Source organism: Diplotaxodon limnothrissa, linkage group LG10 (assembly GCF_057381915.1).
Source record: "Diplotaxodon limnothrissa isolate DT_005_m linkage group LG10, D_limnothrissa_male_GT1.1, whole genome shotgun sequence".
NCBI classification, from domain to species: Eukaryota; Metazoa; Chordata; class Actinopteri; order Cichliformes; family Cichlidae; genus Diplotaxodon; species Diplotaxodon limnothrissa.
The window spans coordinates 16,896,532-16,914,879 of record NC_140605.1 but is presented as its reverse complement, the minus strand read 5'-3'; the positions used below and the strand labels follow the sequence as shown (position 1 = coordinate 16,914,879).

The 18,348-nt window shown below is 41.4% G+C and overlaps 3 protein-coding genes and 1 pseudogene across 3 annotated transcripts in view; 1 reads left to right on the top strand and 3 right to left on the bottom strand.

The window, feature by feature from the left end:
- The window catches only part of LOC146624171 (kinesin-like protein KIF1B), a 76,339-nt gene that overhangs the window by 26,506 nt on the left and 31,485 nt on the right, over positions 1-18,348 (top strand). The window lies entirely within an intron of this gene.
- LOC146624177 (U11/U12 small nuclear ribonucleoprotein 35 kDa protein pseudogene) lies at positions 2,886-4,473 on the bottom strand (annotated as a pseudogene).
- LOC146624176 (uncharacterized) lies at positions 5,513-8,670 on the bottom strand. Its single transcript, XM_085364822.1, has 8 exons — positions 8,553-8,670; positions 7,547-8,458; positions 7,046-7,350; positions 6,846-6,952; positions 6,537-6,677; positions 6,269-6,434; positions 6,038-6,117; positions 5,513-5,805 (listed from the first exon to the last, which is right to left on the bottom strand). The coding sequence occupies exons 1-8, from the start codon at positions 8,668-8,670 to the stop codon at positions 5,712-5,714; spliced, it is 1,923 nt and encodes a 640-aa protein (XP_085220948.1). The 3' UTR covers positions 5,513-5,711.
- On the bottom strand, positions 9,268-17,324 carry LOC146624175 (uncharacterized). The gene is made up of 15 exons (XM_085364491.1): positions 17,108-17,324; positions 16,316-16,522; positions 16,103-16,213; positions 15,769-15,868; positions 14,721-14,788; positions 14,551-14,621; positions 14,377-14,459; positions 14,180-14,291; positions 13,923-14,063; positions 13,608-13,708; positions 13,259-13,424; positions 10,879-10,963; positions 10,592-10,788; positions 9,799-10,537; positions 9,268-9,602 (listed from the first exon to the last, which is right to left on the bottom strand). The coding sequence occupies exons 1-15, from the start codon at positions 17,322-17,324 to the stop codon at positions 9,268-9,270; spliced, it is 2,733 nt and encodes a 910-aa protein (XP_085220617.1).

Below are 18,348 nucleotides of genomic sequence, written 5' to 3'. Positions count from 1 at the left end.
CACGTCTATATTAAATTTGCGCCTAATTGAATGGATTGTCTTTGGCCTTTTAGCTTGTCGTATCATAATTAATAGGGTTATTTTATTTGTGTCTTGCAGGTCAAATGGTTTTGAACAGAAACGCTACCAGAGGATAAAAAGGGGCGAACCACCAACAGTGGCAGGTAAAGTCCTGCTGCTCCTTCATACCAGCAACAGATAAAGTTACTTATGCTCTCAAATCCTCCACTGTCAGCTTTAATCATCTAAATTAGTGTTTGCAAAAAAAGCTCAGTGGCAAAGGAAAAAAAGAAAGAAAGTTCAAACACTGAAAAGAGTAAAACAGAAATAGAAACAATGTCCTAGTCAAGAAATAACAAAAGGATTCAAAATTACCGTCATTATTTCTGATCTCGCTTTAATCTCGGTGCACATCACTAAATAAACAGACAGAAATAAAACTTTGTTTTGTTGTCACAAAAATCAGGTCTGTGTGAATGATTAATTGTCACTGCCATTACGCATATTTTATAGAATTTATATGCAAAGTAAACAAGCTGTGAAAAAGAGACCTAACTGGAAAGATTTCAGAAACTGTGAAACTTGTAAAATATGTGTACACACACACACACACACACACACACACACACACACACACACACACACACGTAGGAAAATATTTAGTATACACATCCAGAAATGCATATACTATTATATATTGTACATATATTTATTAGTTTCAGATGTAGCCATTCTTGTGTTTTGCTTGTTTACATTATTGTATTTTGCACAACTCTGTTGCTTGTGAAGCTCGCACACAAGAATTTCACTCACATGTGCTGTACCAATGTACCTGCACATGTGATGTGACAATAAAAGTGATTTGATTTGATTTGATTTAACTGGAATCACTCCAAAGTAGTGGGTTAAAAAAGGGGAACAAGAGTCAACAGTCTACGTTTCACCCTTTTTAGGATTCCTCCTCTACCCGGACACACCTGCTAAGATGGAGACCACATCACGTGAGGCTTTCTGCTTCAGGCCTATCCCAGACCAAGATCCAGGCAAAGGTCAACAGACTTGGCTCACCCTAGAGAGTAAACTCATCATGTCTGTATAAAGATAAGACTCATTTATGATGGCACAGTGCACGCAAGGCTGTGGCTTTCTGTTCAGTGCATGTGTGTGTCTTGGAAATGGTTTGGGCAGTGTGCTATGAGTGAGAAGGCAGAGATGGTAGAGATTATAAAGGTGATTTTGTGATTAAAGCTTAGATTAAAAAAAAACCCTACACTGCCATTAAACTGAAAAACACTGTAATAAAGTATTTAATACCTCAAATAGAACATAAGAAAGACCATATAAGGTTAAATGTGAAAATGCTGTTATAGACACAGAGCATCTGGAGGAGTGATATTGTTTTCTCTGCTGTGCAGTGAAATTCCTGCCACTCTTACTCACAGACACAGGATTGGATTGCCCTCAGCAGTAATTATTTGTGTATGTGTTCCCGTGTCCTTCACACAGCTCTGCGACATCCAAAGCAAATGATTTATATTCATAAGAACATTTCATCTCATTTATGTATAAAGTATTATTCTCTCAAGATTAAAATGAAAAAAGCAAATAGTGTAATACATGTAGTATGATCAAGAAAGTAAGAAAGTTTATTTATGGAAAGTGTGATTACTGTTGATGAAATTCTGCCTTTAGCAAAGTTCTGATTACCCTTCAGCAGGCTGTAACACACAACAGGAATCTCACCATTCTCCTCCTGCATCCTCATGATAAACAGGAAGAGGAAACAGACGCGAGGACAGAGAAGTGAGAGGGAATGAGCAAGAAGGCAACCGTGATCACATGTCAGCAGCAGCAAAAAACGAACAGGAAACAGCCCAGATGCAGTCTCAGTATCAGAAAGACTTCCCTCCCCCATCCTCCTGCCACAGGAGGCGGACACCTGCTTTCCCGCAGCCTGACAACATTGGCATCAACCCTGCGTTCAGGTGAGAGCAGGTTTATCATCATCACAGTGTCCTTCATGTAGGGAGCAGCTACTCTGTGTCTGCGTGCTCTGATTCTTCTGATTCACAGGATCAACTTCAGCACGGTCCAAAGAGAGACTTACCCAGGCTGGCCCATCGTGAATGTCGGGTACGGTGGAAGGCAAAGACCAGCTAAGCATGACTTCTAAGTGGCAGTGGAAATCATCTTGCATGTTTGCATACATGCATGATTAATATTAAATGTCAAAGTCATATTTAACAAATGCTTGAAATTTGTCTTGTCCCAGCATGTATTCCCAATAATCATACAGTAATAAACACAAACCAGTGGAAAAAAGCCTCAGTTTTCAGTGTGTTTGACGTATATGTGTTTGCACTAACTTCATTGTCTCTTCGTATAAATAACACTACAATTGACAGCTTACTACTCAGAACATACTTGGAAATAAAAGTCAGTTCTGCCTCTTGTTTTTTTCTGGTACATTAGAGAATTACCTTTTAATGAAATAAGAGATTCATTTCCCGTCATCTTTCATATTGATGACTTCAGAAATACTTGTGCACAGTTTAAGAATCCACCCAGTGACCCATAACTGAAAGCTGATTGACCTCACTGGGCAGGACCGAGGATCAGATGGCTGAGTAAGAGCTGAGTAAGCATTTGATTCAAATTCCTGAGTTGCATGTATATGGAAAAAGGAGTAAATGTGTTTGAATACTGAGTTTTCTTCCCTCAAGTATAAATCTTGCACAACACATCATTACCAACTCTGAAAACAGGGGTCACATGAGGCTACACTGGAAAACAACCCAACTTGGGAAATCTTAAACATGTTGCAACACTTTGACAAACAGTAACACCTTAGATTTCAAAACAATGACGAATTTTATTGTTTATGATATAATCTGATTTACATTTTTTAAAAAGAAATGGGGCTGACAATGTGCTCTTAAACTTATGCTTTTTTAAAAACAAAACAAAACTGCAAACTCATTTTACATTGTGAGTCACATATAGCCTTTGACCTTGAGTGGGCCGGACCAGCGAAACTTCCCTTTCTGTCAGTGAAAAGAAGTTTAACTATGCATTTAATCCCTGGAATATCTTAATATCAGAAAAAGAAATGCAGTTTTGTTTGTCTCAGTTTATCTACATGATAAACAACATTCTGTAGTAAATGGGGAAAAAAGTCTGTTGGGACTTTAATTGCAAGAAATAAAATTTGAATTGTATATGTGGGGTAATAATATTTATGATAACTGTATAAAAGTACAGTTCCGATTTCCCAAAGCAATCCAATTGGACTCTTAAGCAGTGATTCTGGCTGCTGGCGCTCATGTTTGACATGATGGATGTAAGTCTCATTTGGCTGGACACCACCCGTATTGTAATTTTTTCGCTAGAATAAAGACTTGTAAAAAAAAAAAAACCCCAACAAAACACAACAACCCTACTTTGTCATTCCTGAGACTTCCCTGAGAAGAACTGAATATGACAGCCACAGGCAGAGTCCTGATTACCATACAGTACAATCTGAAGAATATCAGCATACAAAAAAGTAACCTTTCACACAAACAGTTATCCAAGTCACACACTCATTCACTGTCCTCCTTTGAAAGCTGAAGTGCTGAAGTGCAGCCACATGCTTCATCTCCGGTCCCGGTGCCTGCTCCTGTCTCCGTGCCTGCGGTCATCCCACTCTCGGCCTCTGTCCCGGTCATCTCTCCTTCCTCTGTTGCCCCACTCTGCTGTTCTGTGTCGGTCCCGATCGTCTCTGGCTCTCCCGCTTGGTCTGTCCCACTCCCTCCCTCCACCACCACCACCTCGTTCCTGCACCGGGTCTACCCCGAGATTGATGGGTTTACGGAAAGGCCTGTCCCTGCCGCCGAACCGCAGCTGTCCGGATTCCTTTTTCCCTCCAAGCCCGCCGCCGAGCCGCCGCGGCACCCATCCTTTAAGAGTCCTCTCTTGCTCAAAATCCACGAACACTTCATGCTGGTCGACCACCAGCTTGTTGGCGTCCCGGCGGGCCCGGACCACAGATCGCTCCTCTTTGTACTCAATGAAGGCATATCCTTTGGAGAAACCCGTGACAATGTCCCGGACCAGCCGGAGCCGCTGGATGTCTCCGTACTTAGAGAACACTTTGTGTAGTTTATCTTCGGTGGTCTGTGGGTTCAAGCGGGACACAAAAAGCGTGAGCAGTGGGTCTCCAACGACGCCTTTGTTGGGCTTGTACCGGGCACCCATGGCCCTCCAGACCGCTCGATCATGGGGTTCCACGTCTGTGCCGTCGATGCTACCAGCTTTCAGCGGGTCGTACACCTTCGCTATCGGACTCCAGTCAGCCATTTTAAACTAGAACGATGGCACAGGAGACTGGCGGGCTTTACAAACAGTTTTCAGGGCTAATATTTCTCTGCATTAGTCGCCAATTACGCGTTAAACCACACCAGTACCGCTGAATCTATTCACTCTTCCAAGTGCATCAACAAAAACATTCCGTAATGAAACGGGGTCCAGTGTGTCACATTTTAAAGTCCCCCTACTCGCCCGACTAAGGATACTAGAGTTCCGCTGTGCTAAGATACTTAGACCAACTTAAAACTTAAATTAAAAATAGATAACGTAGATTAATTATAGCATCAGTCGACAAATTTGCAAGTATGAAGTAAGGTTAATTATTATTAATAATAAATAATACTTTTTATAAAAATAAAAAGTTTATAAATAAAACTTTTTATTCATTGCACAATACTGTCACTTTAAAAAAATTTTTTTTTATATAATTACACCATAATCAATAGCATAGATAGTGACAGATTAAAGGCAATAGCATTGTTGTGTTATTAAGCCATTGGTCTAGCATGTGCAACCAGGACACCGATTCCTTGATTCTACAAATCATTCTTCCATAATTCTTTTTGACAGTGCTGGTGGAAAGTGCCTTAAAACTTTTACAGATGTTAGACTGAATCGGACATTGCTAGAAAAAATATTAGAGCCCAACCTGATTCCCTCACTGTGAGAGTCACAGCATCCTGTCAGTGTATGTACTCCCTGATTAATATGGCAAGGAATGACTTATTTGAATGCCGCTTTTTTCACATCTCTGTAGGTCAGTCTTTTTTAGCTACACCACAGAACTCTCAAATGTGCATTTATCTTGTACACAAAACCCTCACAGCTATACCATACCATCGACAGTCAGCTGTGGACACTCTCTTTCAGCATTTGGTTGCTGTGCACTACGTTTCATTTTGGAGTCATGAGGGACATGTCTCTATTTCTATGTCCAGGACCAAAATATGTTGGTTGTAACAAGCGGTTATTTGAGTTACTGTTGCCTAATAAAATGGGTGGTAAGTGTATAAAATTATCTAAAAAGACTGAATGTCAAATGCTATCCAAGTTGCATTACAAAAACATTCTTTAATAAAACACTGAAACCACAACAGCTTCTGCTCCACGGTGAATAACTTCTTACAAAAATTGTGAACATGCTTCACTTCATTTTTCTGTACAGTTCCATCTGATACACATGGTACAGTATCAAAAGGGTTTGGAAAGGTGAAACAAATTCTTCTATGTAGTTTATTTAAAAAAGAACTTTTGCTGCGTAGATGCATCTAGTCTTGTTGTTCTAACAGCATAACAATTATACATAAAGGTTGAGAAGGTGTGCTCTTTAGCTCTGCTCCAGATTCATCATTTTCTGAAAGCCTTTACATATCCTCCACACTCCATTTATAGGCCGCTTCCTGCACAGCCTTTTTATCTGCCATCCTCTGGTAGCGTTTCTGTTCAAAACCATTTGACCTGCAAGACACAAATAAAATAACCCTATTAATTATGATACGACAAGCTAAAAGGCCAAAGACAATCCATTCAATTAGGCGCAAATTTAATATAGACGTGGAAAAAAATGATCACAATTTCTTTACCATTAATGTGCAAAATGACAAACTGATGTGTGTATTAAAAACATTCAATATTAAACTACAGTTCTGTCCTCAACAGTTTTCCTCTGTCACCGATGCACAAACTCTACCTGTCAACTCCGTCCCAGCGGTACCCCGGTGGAATATTGAACCGGTTTGGAGGTGGAGCAGGGCCTTTATATCGAGGTTTCTCTACAAAAAATCAAAACAAACATACAAATAAATAAAAATACAAACAGTAGCAAAAGCAAAACTGCTGCTATTTAAAAGCTTCTTACAAGGATTGACCTGGTGAAATAAAATAAAGTCATAAATAAAATAAAACATATGTAATGTTAAACATCTTGTGTTTTTGTGCCACGGTCCTTTTTACGCCTGCGCATTGCAGCCATAGGATCGCCTTCTCTTTCCTGTTCTCTCAACATGCGATCAAGATCCTCAAGTGGCTTAAGGGCTTCGCGCAGCGCTTCCTTAAGTTTCTGGTGATGCATCTGGATCTGTGCCAACCTATACATACATTTTAACATAAACCATTGAACCACTTTTATAATTTTTTATGTGGATATAATCACATAAACTGTGATATTTGAAATGATCATGCACATTTACCCTTTTCCCCACTGAGCGTATTTCTCGTCTCTTGCCGCTTTTTCACCAGCTTTCTTTTTCTGTTCATTTCTCTCTGAATCCAGATCCCTCCTTTTGCCACTTTTGTCTCTGAAAATCGTCTGAGCCTTACGCGATTCATCTGGTCAAAGGGGATGAATGGGTAAGTATGTAGAAACTTCATTATTTAATTTTAGGACTAAATAAAATACGACAATATAGATGATAAGCTGAAATGAGATGCAAAGCTGTATGAAGCTCTTCAATCAATGGGTGTAAAAAAATCTTAAGAGAGAAAAGTTGATGAAATCTTCAAGTGGCTGATTGTGTTTTTCTCTGCGTCTGTTCTCCTTTTGCTCTTTCCTTAAAATGTCCACAGAAACCAGGCCTGCCTTTCCACCAGATAGCATCCTTTGGCCCTGGTTATAAAAAAAAAAAAGACAATTGAAAAATATAACATTTGAGTGAAATCAGATTTGACATTAATCTTTGTTCCAACACAGTCTGCTTACCTGTGACTGGCCTGGCCTACGAGGTGGTGACAAATCTCCATCCGAGTCCCTTCCATTCGGTGGCTGCCCCCTGGGTGGAGACTGGTCAGAGTCTGAGCCCCGTTTAGTTTTTGAGGGCCTCCTTGGGGGAGATTGGTCGGAGTCTGAGGCGTTTCCCTTCAGGGGCCTTTTCCTCGGGGGAGACGGATCCGAGTCTGAATCATGTCTATTCTGACCCTTCTTAGCCACCGCTGACCGATGAGGATCCGGTGAGCGTTTTTTACTTAACAAGGATGAGCTGAGCTTGCTTTTGTTGGAGGCTGAATCTGACAAAGACACAGTTAATTTGTTAATTTTCATTTTGTAATGCCTTTTGGACAAAAATTAAAGATTTATTATTAGATCAAGCTATGTCTTTAAAATAAATTTCAATTCAAAACTCATGTTAAATGGGTCTCTGCTTTTTACTTTTATTCATATGCCACACCAGATTCCACTTTACAATTTAAATGGATCACTCACCTTTACTTTGCATTTTTTCTGACTTTCCTGAACACTGTCTTGGTGGTGACAAGTCTGGGGAGTCATGGCGTCTTCTCCTGGGAGGAGAGACATCTGGAGAGTCGTGACGTCTTCTCTTGGGAGGAGAGACATCTGGAGAGTCATGACGTCTTCTCCTGGGAGGAGAGACATCAGGAGAGTCGTGACGTCTTCTCTTGGGAGGAGAGACATCTGGAGAGTTGTGATGTCTAGTCCTGGGAGGAGAGACATCTGGAGAGTCATGACGTCTTCTCCTGGGAGGAGAGACATCTGGAGAGTCGTGAGGTCTAGTCCTGTGAGGAGAGACATCAGGAGAGTCGTGACGTCTTCTCCTGGGAGGAGAGACATCTGGAGAGTCGTGAGGTCTAGTCCTGTGAGGAGAGACATCTGGAGAGTCATGACGTCTTCTCTTGGGAGGAGAGACAACAGGAGAGTCGTGACGTCTTCTCTTGGGAGGAGAGACATCTGGAGAGTCATGAGGTCTAGTCCTGGGAGGAGAGACATCTGGAGAGTCATGACGTCTTCTCCTGGGAGGAGAGACATCTGGAGAGTCGTGAGGTCTAGTCCTGGGAGGAGAGACATCTGGAGAGTCATGACGTCTTCTCCTGGGAGGAGAGACATCTGGAGAGTCGTGAGGTCTAGTCCTGGGAGGAGAGACATCAGGAGAGTCATGACGTCTTCTCCTGGGAGGAGAGACATCTGGAGAGTCGTGAGGTCTAGTCCTGGGAGGAGAGACATCTGGAGAGTCATGACGTCTTCTCCTGGGAGGAGAGACATCTGGAGAGTCGTGAGGTCTAGTCCTGGGAGGAGAGACATCAGGAGAGTCGTGACGTCTTGTCCTGTGAGGAGAGACATCCGGAGAGTACTTCCGACTTCTCTTTGGTGGAGAGATGTCTGGAGAGTCATGCCGGGTCTTTTTGACAGGAGAATCCTGTCCTCTTCTCTTTGAGTTAAATATCTTGTGTTTTTGTGCCACGGTCCTTTTTACGCCTGCGCATTGCAGCCATAGGATCGCCTTCTCTTTCCTGTTCTCTCAACATGCGGTCAAGATCCTCAAGTGGCTTAAGGGCTTCGCGCAGCGCTTCCTTAAGTTTCTGGTGATGCATCTGGCTCTGTGCCAACCTATACATACATTTTAACATAAACCATTGAACCACTTTTATAATTTTTTATGTGGATATAATCACATAAACTGTGATATTTGAAATGATCATGCACATTTACCCTTTTCCCCACTGAGCGTATTTCTCGTCTCTTGCCGCTTTTTCACCAGCTTTCTTTTTCTGTTCATTTCTCTCTGAATCCAGATCCCTCCTTTTGCCACTTTTGTCTCTGAAAATCGTCTGAGCCTTACGCGATTCATCTGGTCAAAGGGGATGAATGGGTAAGTATGTAGAAACTTCATTATTTAATTTTAGGACTAAATAAAATACGACAATATAGATGATAAGCTGAAATGAGATGCAAAGCTGTATGAAGCTCTTCAATCAATGGGTGTAAAAAAATCTTAAGAGAGAAAAGTTGATGAAACCTTCAAGTGGCTGATTGTGTTTTTCTCTGCGTCTGTTCTCCTTTTGCTCTTTCCTTAAAATGTCCACAGAAACCAGGCCTGCCTTTCCACCAGATAGCATCCTTTGGCCCTGGTTATAAAAAAAAAAAAGACAATTGAAAAATATAACATTTGAGTGAAATCAGATTTGACATTAATCTTTGTTCCAACACAGTCTGCTTACCTGTGACTGGCCTGGCCTACGAGGTGGTGACAAATCTCCATCCGAGTCCCTTCCACTCGGTGGCTGCCCCCTGGGTGGAGACTGGTCAGAGTCTGAGCCCCGTTTAGTTTTTGAGGGCCTCCTTGGGGGAGATTGGTCGGAGTCTGAGGCGTTTCCCTTCAGGGGCCTTTTCCTCGGGGGAGACGGATCCGAGTCTGAATCATGTCTATTCTGACCCTTCTTAGCCACCGCTGACCGATGAGGATCCGGTGAGCGTTTTTTACTTAACAAGGATGAGCTGAGCTTGCTTTTGTTGGAGGCTGAATCTGACAAAGACACAGTTAATTTGTTAATTTTCATTTTGTAATGCCTTTTGAACAAAAATTAAAGATTTATTATTAGATCAAGCTATGTCTTTAAAATAAATTTCAATTCAAAACTCATGTTAAATGGGTCTCTGCTTTTTACTTTTATTCATATGCCACACCAGATTCCACTTTACAATTTAAATGGATCACTGACCTTTACTTTGCATTTTTTCTGACTTTCCTGAACACTGTCTTGGTGGTGACAAGTCTGGGGAGTCATGGCGTCTTCTCCTGGGAGGAGAGACATCTGGAGAGTCGTGACGTCTTCTCCTGGGAGGAGAGACATCAGGAGAGTCGTGACGTCTTCTCTTGGGAGGAGAGACATCTGGAGAGTTGTGATGTCTAGTCCTGGGAGGAGAGACATCTGGAGAGTCATGACGTCTTCTCCTGGGAGGAGAGACATCTGGAGAGTCGTGAGGTCTAGTCCTGTGAGGAGAGACATCAGGAGAGTCGTGACGTCTTCTCCTGGGAGGAGAGACATCTGGAGAGTCGTGAGGTCTAGTCCTGGGAGGAGAGACATCTGGAGAGTCATGACGTCTTCTCTTGGGAGGAGAGACAACAGGAGAGTCGTGACGTCTTCTCTTGGGAGGAGAGACATCTGGAGAGTCATGAGGTCTAGTCCTGGGAGGAGAGACATCTGGAGAGTCATGATGTCTTCTCCTGGGAGGAGAGACATCTGGAGAGTCGTGAGGTCTAGTCCTGGGAGGAGAGACATCTGGAGAGTCATGACGTCTTCTCCTGGGAGGAGAGACATCTGGAGAGTCGTGAGGTCTAGTCCTGGGAGGAGAGACATCTGGAGAGTCATGACGTCTTCTCCTGGGAGGAGAGACATCTGGAGAGTCATGAGGTCTAGTCCTGGGAGGAGAGACATCTGGACAGTCGTGGCGTCTTCTCTTGGGAGGAGAGACATCTGGAGAGTCGTGAGGTCTAGTCCTGGGAGGAGAGACATCTGGAGAGTACTTCCGACTTCTCTTTGGTGGAGAGATGTCTGGAGAGTCATGCCGGGTCTTTTTGACAGGAGAATCCTGTCCTCTTCTCTTTGAAGACAACTCGGGTGAGTCATGTCGACCTCTGCTTAATGAGCCAGCCTCTGTATTTTGATGTTCTTTTCCATTTCCTTCCTCTGTGTCATCATTTTGATCCACTTTTAGGAGAGGAAGTAAAACTATAGTAAACAACAGTCTTAACTTAATATTGCACAAATCCCCCCCTACTTCTGTGACTTCTTATTTACCTCCAATTGCTTTCCATCTGTTGCTGGTCCTAAAAACTTCCATCTGTTTCACTTCCTCAGGTCGATCATCAATCACCTCAGCAATCTGAACAGTTAACAAGAGATTAAGTTTTAAAACAGAACTTGTTGACATAACAAAATTACCCAAACTACAAGCATACCCATTTAATACAATAGATTAGATTTCAGCATTAAGTAAATGGCCTGTATTTGTATAGCGCTTTACTTAGTCCCTAAGGACCCCAAAGCACTTTACACGTTCAGTCATCCACCCATTCACACACACTGGTGATGGCAAGCTAAATTGTAGCCACAGCCGCCCTGAGGCGCACTGACAGAGGCGAGGCTGCCGGTGTTCCAGATCTACTGGCGTTTAGATCAACTGGCGTTAGTCGAACAGATGTGTGGCAGACTTCCGTTTCAGGAGCTGCTACCTACAGACTAGCAAAAAAACGCCAAATGTGTCATCTGTGACACTTGTGAGGTTATCTCAAACACACTCCGTCAGTCTTGATGCTGTTGAACAACAAAATGTTTAAAAATGTGGCGAGTTTACCTAGGGTTATCCTCATGCGCGACGCGATCGCGAAAACAGCAAACAATTAACACCATGCCGATGTTGTTCACAGGACAACAAGAGTAAACGATCGGGAGACTCTTGTTGTCGTTATCGTTCCCCTCACACGGTTTGTTTCTCCGAATTCAGCGTTTTTGCTTCACAACTAAAGCGAGCAGTTTACTTTGTGTGCACTAACATGGACTCGAGTCAACCAGTGCCACCACTGGCCAAGTGCCACAGCCTACAGCCAGATCAACTTGTGACACACATCTGCAGCACGTCTGAATTCGTTTCATGCACAAACATTTTAGAGTTGGTTGTTATATACAGTCTGTATAAGTGTGGTTAATCTAATAAACATTTGTAAGGAGATGGCAGTTACTGTGAATGTACAGCAGTTACACAGTGATTAGTAATAAACAGTCAGACAATGACCCTGACTTTCTCATTCAGTCTTGTAGATTGAATGCACCTTCTGTGGAAAGTGGTACCACACAGTGTGTGTGGACTTCCCCTGTGCAGAAGGCGACTACAAATGTTGTGCATGTTAAATAAACAGAAAAAAGTGATCCCTGTTGTCTTTGCTTACTGATTGTTTTCAGTGTTGACAAGCCACATTGCTGCCATTGCATCTTTCAACATGTTTGTGGGTAGATTTGGATGTACCAGGGGTAAGTGCAGCCACTCAGCCTCTACTCAATGTCATCATAGCAAGTTAATCTAGTAGTAGGCTATGGTAGGCTTGGTACTTGGCCACAGGTGGCAGCAGTGGACTGACCTCCATTTGAAACTGCTCCAGCTGCTGTGTGATAGTGGATCTGCTACAAATTGAAGATCATATGGAAGTTTTGGAAATTAACCCTTGTATTATGTTGAAAAACAAAAAAGTGACATTGATTTTGTTGCGGGTCATTTTGACCCATACTGTGTAAATCCACTCAGAATTGTCAAGAAACTGCAATAAAACAATAGCACCTTTATTTTCCATCAGATAAACATGTAGAACACAGACATACAACAGTGACTTTCCATAACTATTTTAGGAACAATTTGGTTTTTCGTTCTTACAAACACGTATTTTGAACTTGCCCAACGTTCTCAGTTTTTCAATGCTCAACATTTTCGATTTTGTCCACATGATGGACAGAATGTAACTGTGTGCTTTCTGCAGATGTACTTCTTGTATTTCTCACAAAAAGTGCTTGTTTTCAAACAGGAATCTTCCTAACTAAGATTTAAAACAAAAGATTTCTACGTCTCCTCCAGTCTCACAAACAGAACCAATCGACACACCTGAGTCACTGACTTTCTTATATCCACTCACTCTCACTGGCTCTGTTTATTACTAATCACTGTGTAACTGCTGTAAATTCACAGTAACTGCCATCTCCTTACAAATCTTCATTGGATTAACCACACTTATACAGACTGCATATAACTACCAACTCTCCAGCCATGTTGATGGATTGCCTATATTGGCTGGAAATATTAATTTCCAGAGAAAGGACACAGACAGACGATGCTTACAGGATGTGATGTGACAACACTAATGAAATATTGACGTGTCATATTTGTCCAAGGCGTATTTCATTGTTATGGAAAAAGAGAATATTAAAATCATGATGACCAATTGGAGCAGTGATTTCTATGACTTTGTGTATATAATTTGGAATTTTGTACAAATGTAGGCCAATAAGGAATATATGATATCATTTCATTCTTTTCAAACAGACACAATTGAAAGGTACAAATGTATTTTGCATGAAACACTGGGTTTAACAAAAACAACAACATTATCAGTACCCTCAGGTGAGGAAGTACCTTGTTCATGTGTGGTGGCAGCTGGGGACCTATGAAGCCAACACTGTTGTGAGGCATGGTGGCGATGGTGCCTGGGCTCACCACCGGCTGGGGAGATGCCTGACCAGATATGCCAGCGTTATGGTTCAAGTGGCTGTAGTCCCCAGTTTTTCCCACATCTGTGCACCTGATGACATGGAAAAAAGAATATTAACCATGACAAAGCATCAACATTATAACATTAGGTTATAATAATACATTTTCTACAAGAAAAGTGAGAATAAACATGTCTACATTATTAAATAATGATGGGAAAAGTTCTACTGAAGGAATAAGCCTAGAATGTTTAAAAATACCGATGTTTACTCACTTGATGTAGAAGAGGACATAGGCCTGCTGGTTGAGAACAGTGCTAATGTCACTGACTGACACGGACGAGTCATTCATCTGAAACCACTGCTCATTGCTGGCCTGTGAGACAGAATGAGAGAGATGTGACACAGCAGATTCAGTTTCTGAATTGAATTTGAGCTAAAAAGAAGAATCTTATGGTTATATAGGGGTCTTTTTTTTCTTTCTTTCAATGCATACAAAGTAGTTTTCTGCTGAAATGTGTTGTTTATGGTGTTTGTTTGTTTGTACTACGCAACAGCAGCATTCAAACAGATTCGGGCACAGCCAGTACCTTAATATAGCAGAAATAGTGTCCAGTATGACAACTCAATCCAGAGTGAACCAGCACAGCATACAGCCTGTAGAGCTGGGGCTCCCCGTGGGACTGCGACATGAAGGGCCGCAGATCCAGATGCTCCAAATACTTCACATCCTGATGACCACCAAACAAAAAAATTCAAACATTACATGCAAATATCCTGTTTTATAATAAAACAAAGCATCTGTCATGTATCTTTATGACTTAAGCAGACACTATTGGCCATTTGCCTTTGTGATTTTGCCTCCACTGAAGTCTGCAAAGCGTTTGAGTGAGATGGTGAGCACATTGGCGCTGCGATGGATTGTAAATCTTTTTGAGGCCGTTACCATTTTGTTGCACCTGAAGGAAACAAACATTCAGCTTGTTGACAAAAATCACACCTAAACACTAAAACTCATCATGGTTTGGCATCTCTTTGACTTACTTGGTGCATTTATAAGCATTTTCACCACCCAGCTGTTCTGGCTTGACAAACTGCTCCAGAGCTTTGGAGACATTTGGAGCAGTCTATATGAACAGAGAGAGAGAGGAAAAACCTCACACTCCATAATGCAGAGAATACATAGTAGCAACGTCACTTTGAATGTTGTCCAATTACCTTAATTTCCAGAGTGACATCCAGAAAAGGGTCAAATGTATCTGAGACAGCTTTGCAGTTTAAACATTTAACTGAAACAGAAATCAGTGCTATGAGTATCACACAAGCTGTAAGACATAAAAAGACAAATAAAAGAAAAATAAATCAAACCTTAAAAAACAGTGACTTACCTCTGGATCTTAGGTACCCGCCAAACACTTGATGGATGAAAGAGGTTGCCTGCGTTTGCCTGTCCAATCTATAATAAAAAGATAAAGCACAAAAGTTAACTAATAAGGACAGTGCAACAATTAACTGACTGACCATTTATTTTTTAGCATTTTGGAACCAGACAATCACTTTACAGTATTCAAGTAGCAGAAAAGACAATAGGAGGAATTGGAGCACGATTAATTACTTAAGAGGCCATCTGCTGCTACACGGGAAGAATTGATTTGATGAGAATTGACACTTTAGGTTCTTAAAAAAATAAATGAATTAATAAATTATTTTTAGGAGTCTAACAAGAAGCACAACACTCAGCCCAGTGCATCTGTTAAACGTGTAGTTTTGGTTAAATGTGCACATAGACTTCGAAGCTCTATAGTAACACATAGAAAAACCTGGATTTTCTGAATTTTGCTGCTGCAATAATAGCACTAATGCCATTAGGGTGAATAAGAGATGACCTGAGGGGTTGAGTGCTCCTGCTCACACTGCTTACCCTGTTGCCTCAGAAGAAATCTATACTAGACACTAAGTCTGGCAGCTCTCTGCCATAATCCCAGACACCTGTTTTACTACACGTTTAAGCCGCTTCTGATCTTTTCAAGCCCTGTTACCAAAACAAGCTACCACACCCAGTGTAAGAATACTTTCTGTGTTGGAGCAGTCAAGTTCATTAAAAAACTTGATATAATAATGAGGTATTATATCAAGTGGCTTGCCTAGTATGTAAACTGAGGTGTCAGTCAGGCAAGAGACTGAGGAATCTGCATTTCTGAAAAATACTCTCAGCAATTGAAGCATTAATAGTTAAAAGGAACTAGTATAAACTGCACTTCCTGAAAAACAGGATAAAGGATTTATTTCATATTCTCCTACTGTCACGGTGTTACCTCTACGTAGCTAATTATGGATCTTACTACATAATAAAGTGCAAACACTGTCAAGCCCAAGTAAAAATATTTTTGTGTGTTTAACTTGTTTAGAATGCATGCAATGTAAAATGACACTCACTTGGTTCCAGGTAAGCAGGACCTTTGCATAGCATCCACTGTGCACCGCAGGAATTCATGAGCATCTTCCTGGCTTCCATAGCTGAAGTGGTTTGCAATCCCTGTGTGAGGGGAACGAGGAAAAACAGAACCAAAAAACAAAGCAGGAGGTGAATTATTGTAAAGGATACCACAGTTAAATGCAAGTTTACACTTATTTAAAAACAGAATTCAAAATCCCTCCAGATTATTTCCCTCCAAAATTACAAAAGGTAAACAGTCACACAGCGCCTCCTATCATTAAAATATAGGTAAACACTTTGCACAGAGCACAGCAACAACAGTCATCCACTTACACCCAAGCTCATTGAGTACACCAATGGGCTTAATGACATTCCCAGAGTTGGTAAAAACCTGAATGATGTGGTTTTGCATGGTACACATCATACAGAACCCTGGCTCATGACCTGCAGCAGAGACAGAGACAAAATACTGAGTGAGTAAGGAGTGATACAATGTGAGAATCAGCGCAGGACTGCGTAACACCACTGTTGGTGAAATAAACTTACATGTTTTGGAGTGCTCCCGCGTCAGCATGTAGTTTGCTAAAGGAGGGGTGTAGCTGAGACACTGCAGGGCTGAGTTGAGGAAGCAGGTGTTCCCCATGTTCTGGAGGCCTGCACCAATGAGGTGAACCTGGGCCCAATTTAGGCTGAGCCGATCTGGTGAGAACAGCACCTTCTGGGGCAAGTCAATTCCATCGCCACTGCTGATCACTGACACACAGAGCCACAATTATTACTAAAAATCTGTTTCAATACATTTTAAAAAGGAGATAATTTAATGCCACCTTACTTATACAACCACACACTGGCACATGGCAAAGTCATGTCAGGACATCACAGTAATAGCTACAACTATTAACAGTTATATAATGTGATTCTGGCCACTGTGAAAAACTCCTAAACAGCCTCAGGAAGAAAGATAGGACAATTTGCCTTCTCCTTTGTTTCTGCTAAACAAGTTGGGCTGCCGGTCTTTATATAAAAACAGCAATTGCATCACGAGCTGAAGTGACTGATCATGCAAAGCTGGATGCATTACATAACTGGATGAATGAACGGAGAAGGGAAGCAGCAACACAACACCCACAAAAGCAGTTGTCAAACTTGTGTGAAAGCAGAAGCAAAAAGATTAGCTGTACGTTACTAAAACCAATTCTGACAAATATGGGTAAATAATGGCTAAAAAGTGTGGTTCCATATTTGCTAAAACTGGTTGGAAAACTATTCTGTCTGACAATAAAAATCTTCAAACAGCTTAAAAAGACATTTTGAAAAAAAGCCAGGCTTTGCTCTGACCTTGGTCCTTGGGCTGGTCCTCAGAGGAGGGTGTACTCTGAGGACCAGCCCCTTGGTCCTTGGGCTGGTCCTCAGAGGAGGGTGTACTCTGAGGACCAGCCCCTTGGTCCTTGGGCTGGTCCTCAGAGGAGGGTGTACTGTTGTACACAGCAGCTCCAGGTCCGAGTCCGGCTGACTCGTAGTCAGACTTTTCTGAAGATCTGTCAACTATGGTCATTGTTCATAGCTGCATTAGGAACATAGACACATACGTTTATGAACTGAAAACAAAACAAAACAAAAAAAACAACAACAACTCATTGTTATTTTGGAAAAAGGGAAAGGGAAAGAAAACTTAAATACTACATCAATCCTACACTGGTTAGGTAGCAGTACAGTGAGTTTGGGCAACAACAACTAAATACAAAAGCCACATTAACAGATTATACCCAATTTCGCTGTGCAAAAAACTGCACAATGACAATAAAAAGCTCTAAGTCTCTTATAGCTTATAGTTAAATAACGCTATATTAAACACTGCCCTCATACCATCGCCTAAACTTTCAGCAAACAAGTATCAGAAATTGTGTTAGATTGGATGATTTGTTTACATTCAAAAACAGACTAGCATAAGTGAGAGCCAAATATTAGTTTTTGACCGTTTGTTTTTATTTGAATCATCTTGTCAGATTCCTTTTAAATAACAAACACCAGTAGACAAGAGTAACTTTCGACATCTAATTTAACTCTGTCCAACTAACAAACTTAAAATATCGACAAAAATTAGTGTTTAGAAAACTCAAGAGGGGAAATGCCAGATAACCCACTCGACCGAGGAAATTTCCAAGTCGGAAGCACGTTTACAACAGAAGCAGCTGTTCCCTCCCACCTGCTCTTACAGAGTGGCTCACATTGGCTAAATGACGGCTGCTAGGCCTTTAACACGCAGCGTCGCAAAACCTCAAGAAAACACACAAAAAACCCTGATCATATCAGACGGAGAGCAAGTTGAGAGCTTACCAGTCTTGTCAAATTCCGAGATGGACTGACGCGCACTTAAAGAAGATGCAAAAACCATGGAAACCACATAAACATATTTGTACATTAACATAAAGCTGTTCAATTCAATTCAATTCAATTTTATTTATATAGCGCCAAATCACAACAAAAGTCGCCTCAAGGCGCTTCATAAGTGTGTGTTGTACACACACACATATGAAGAGAGAGAGAGAGTATGCATAGTATGCAAACGGCTACCAAAC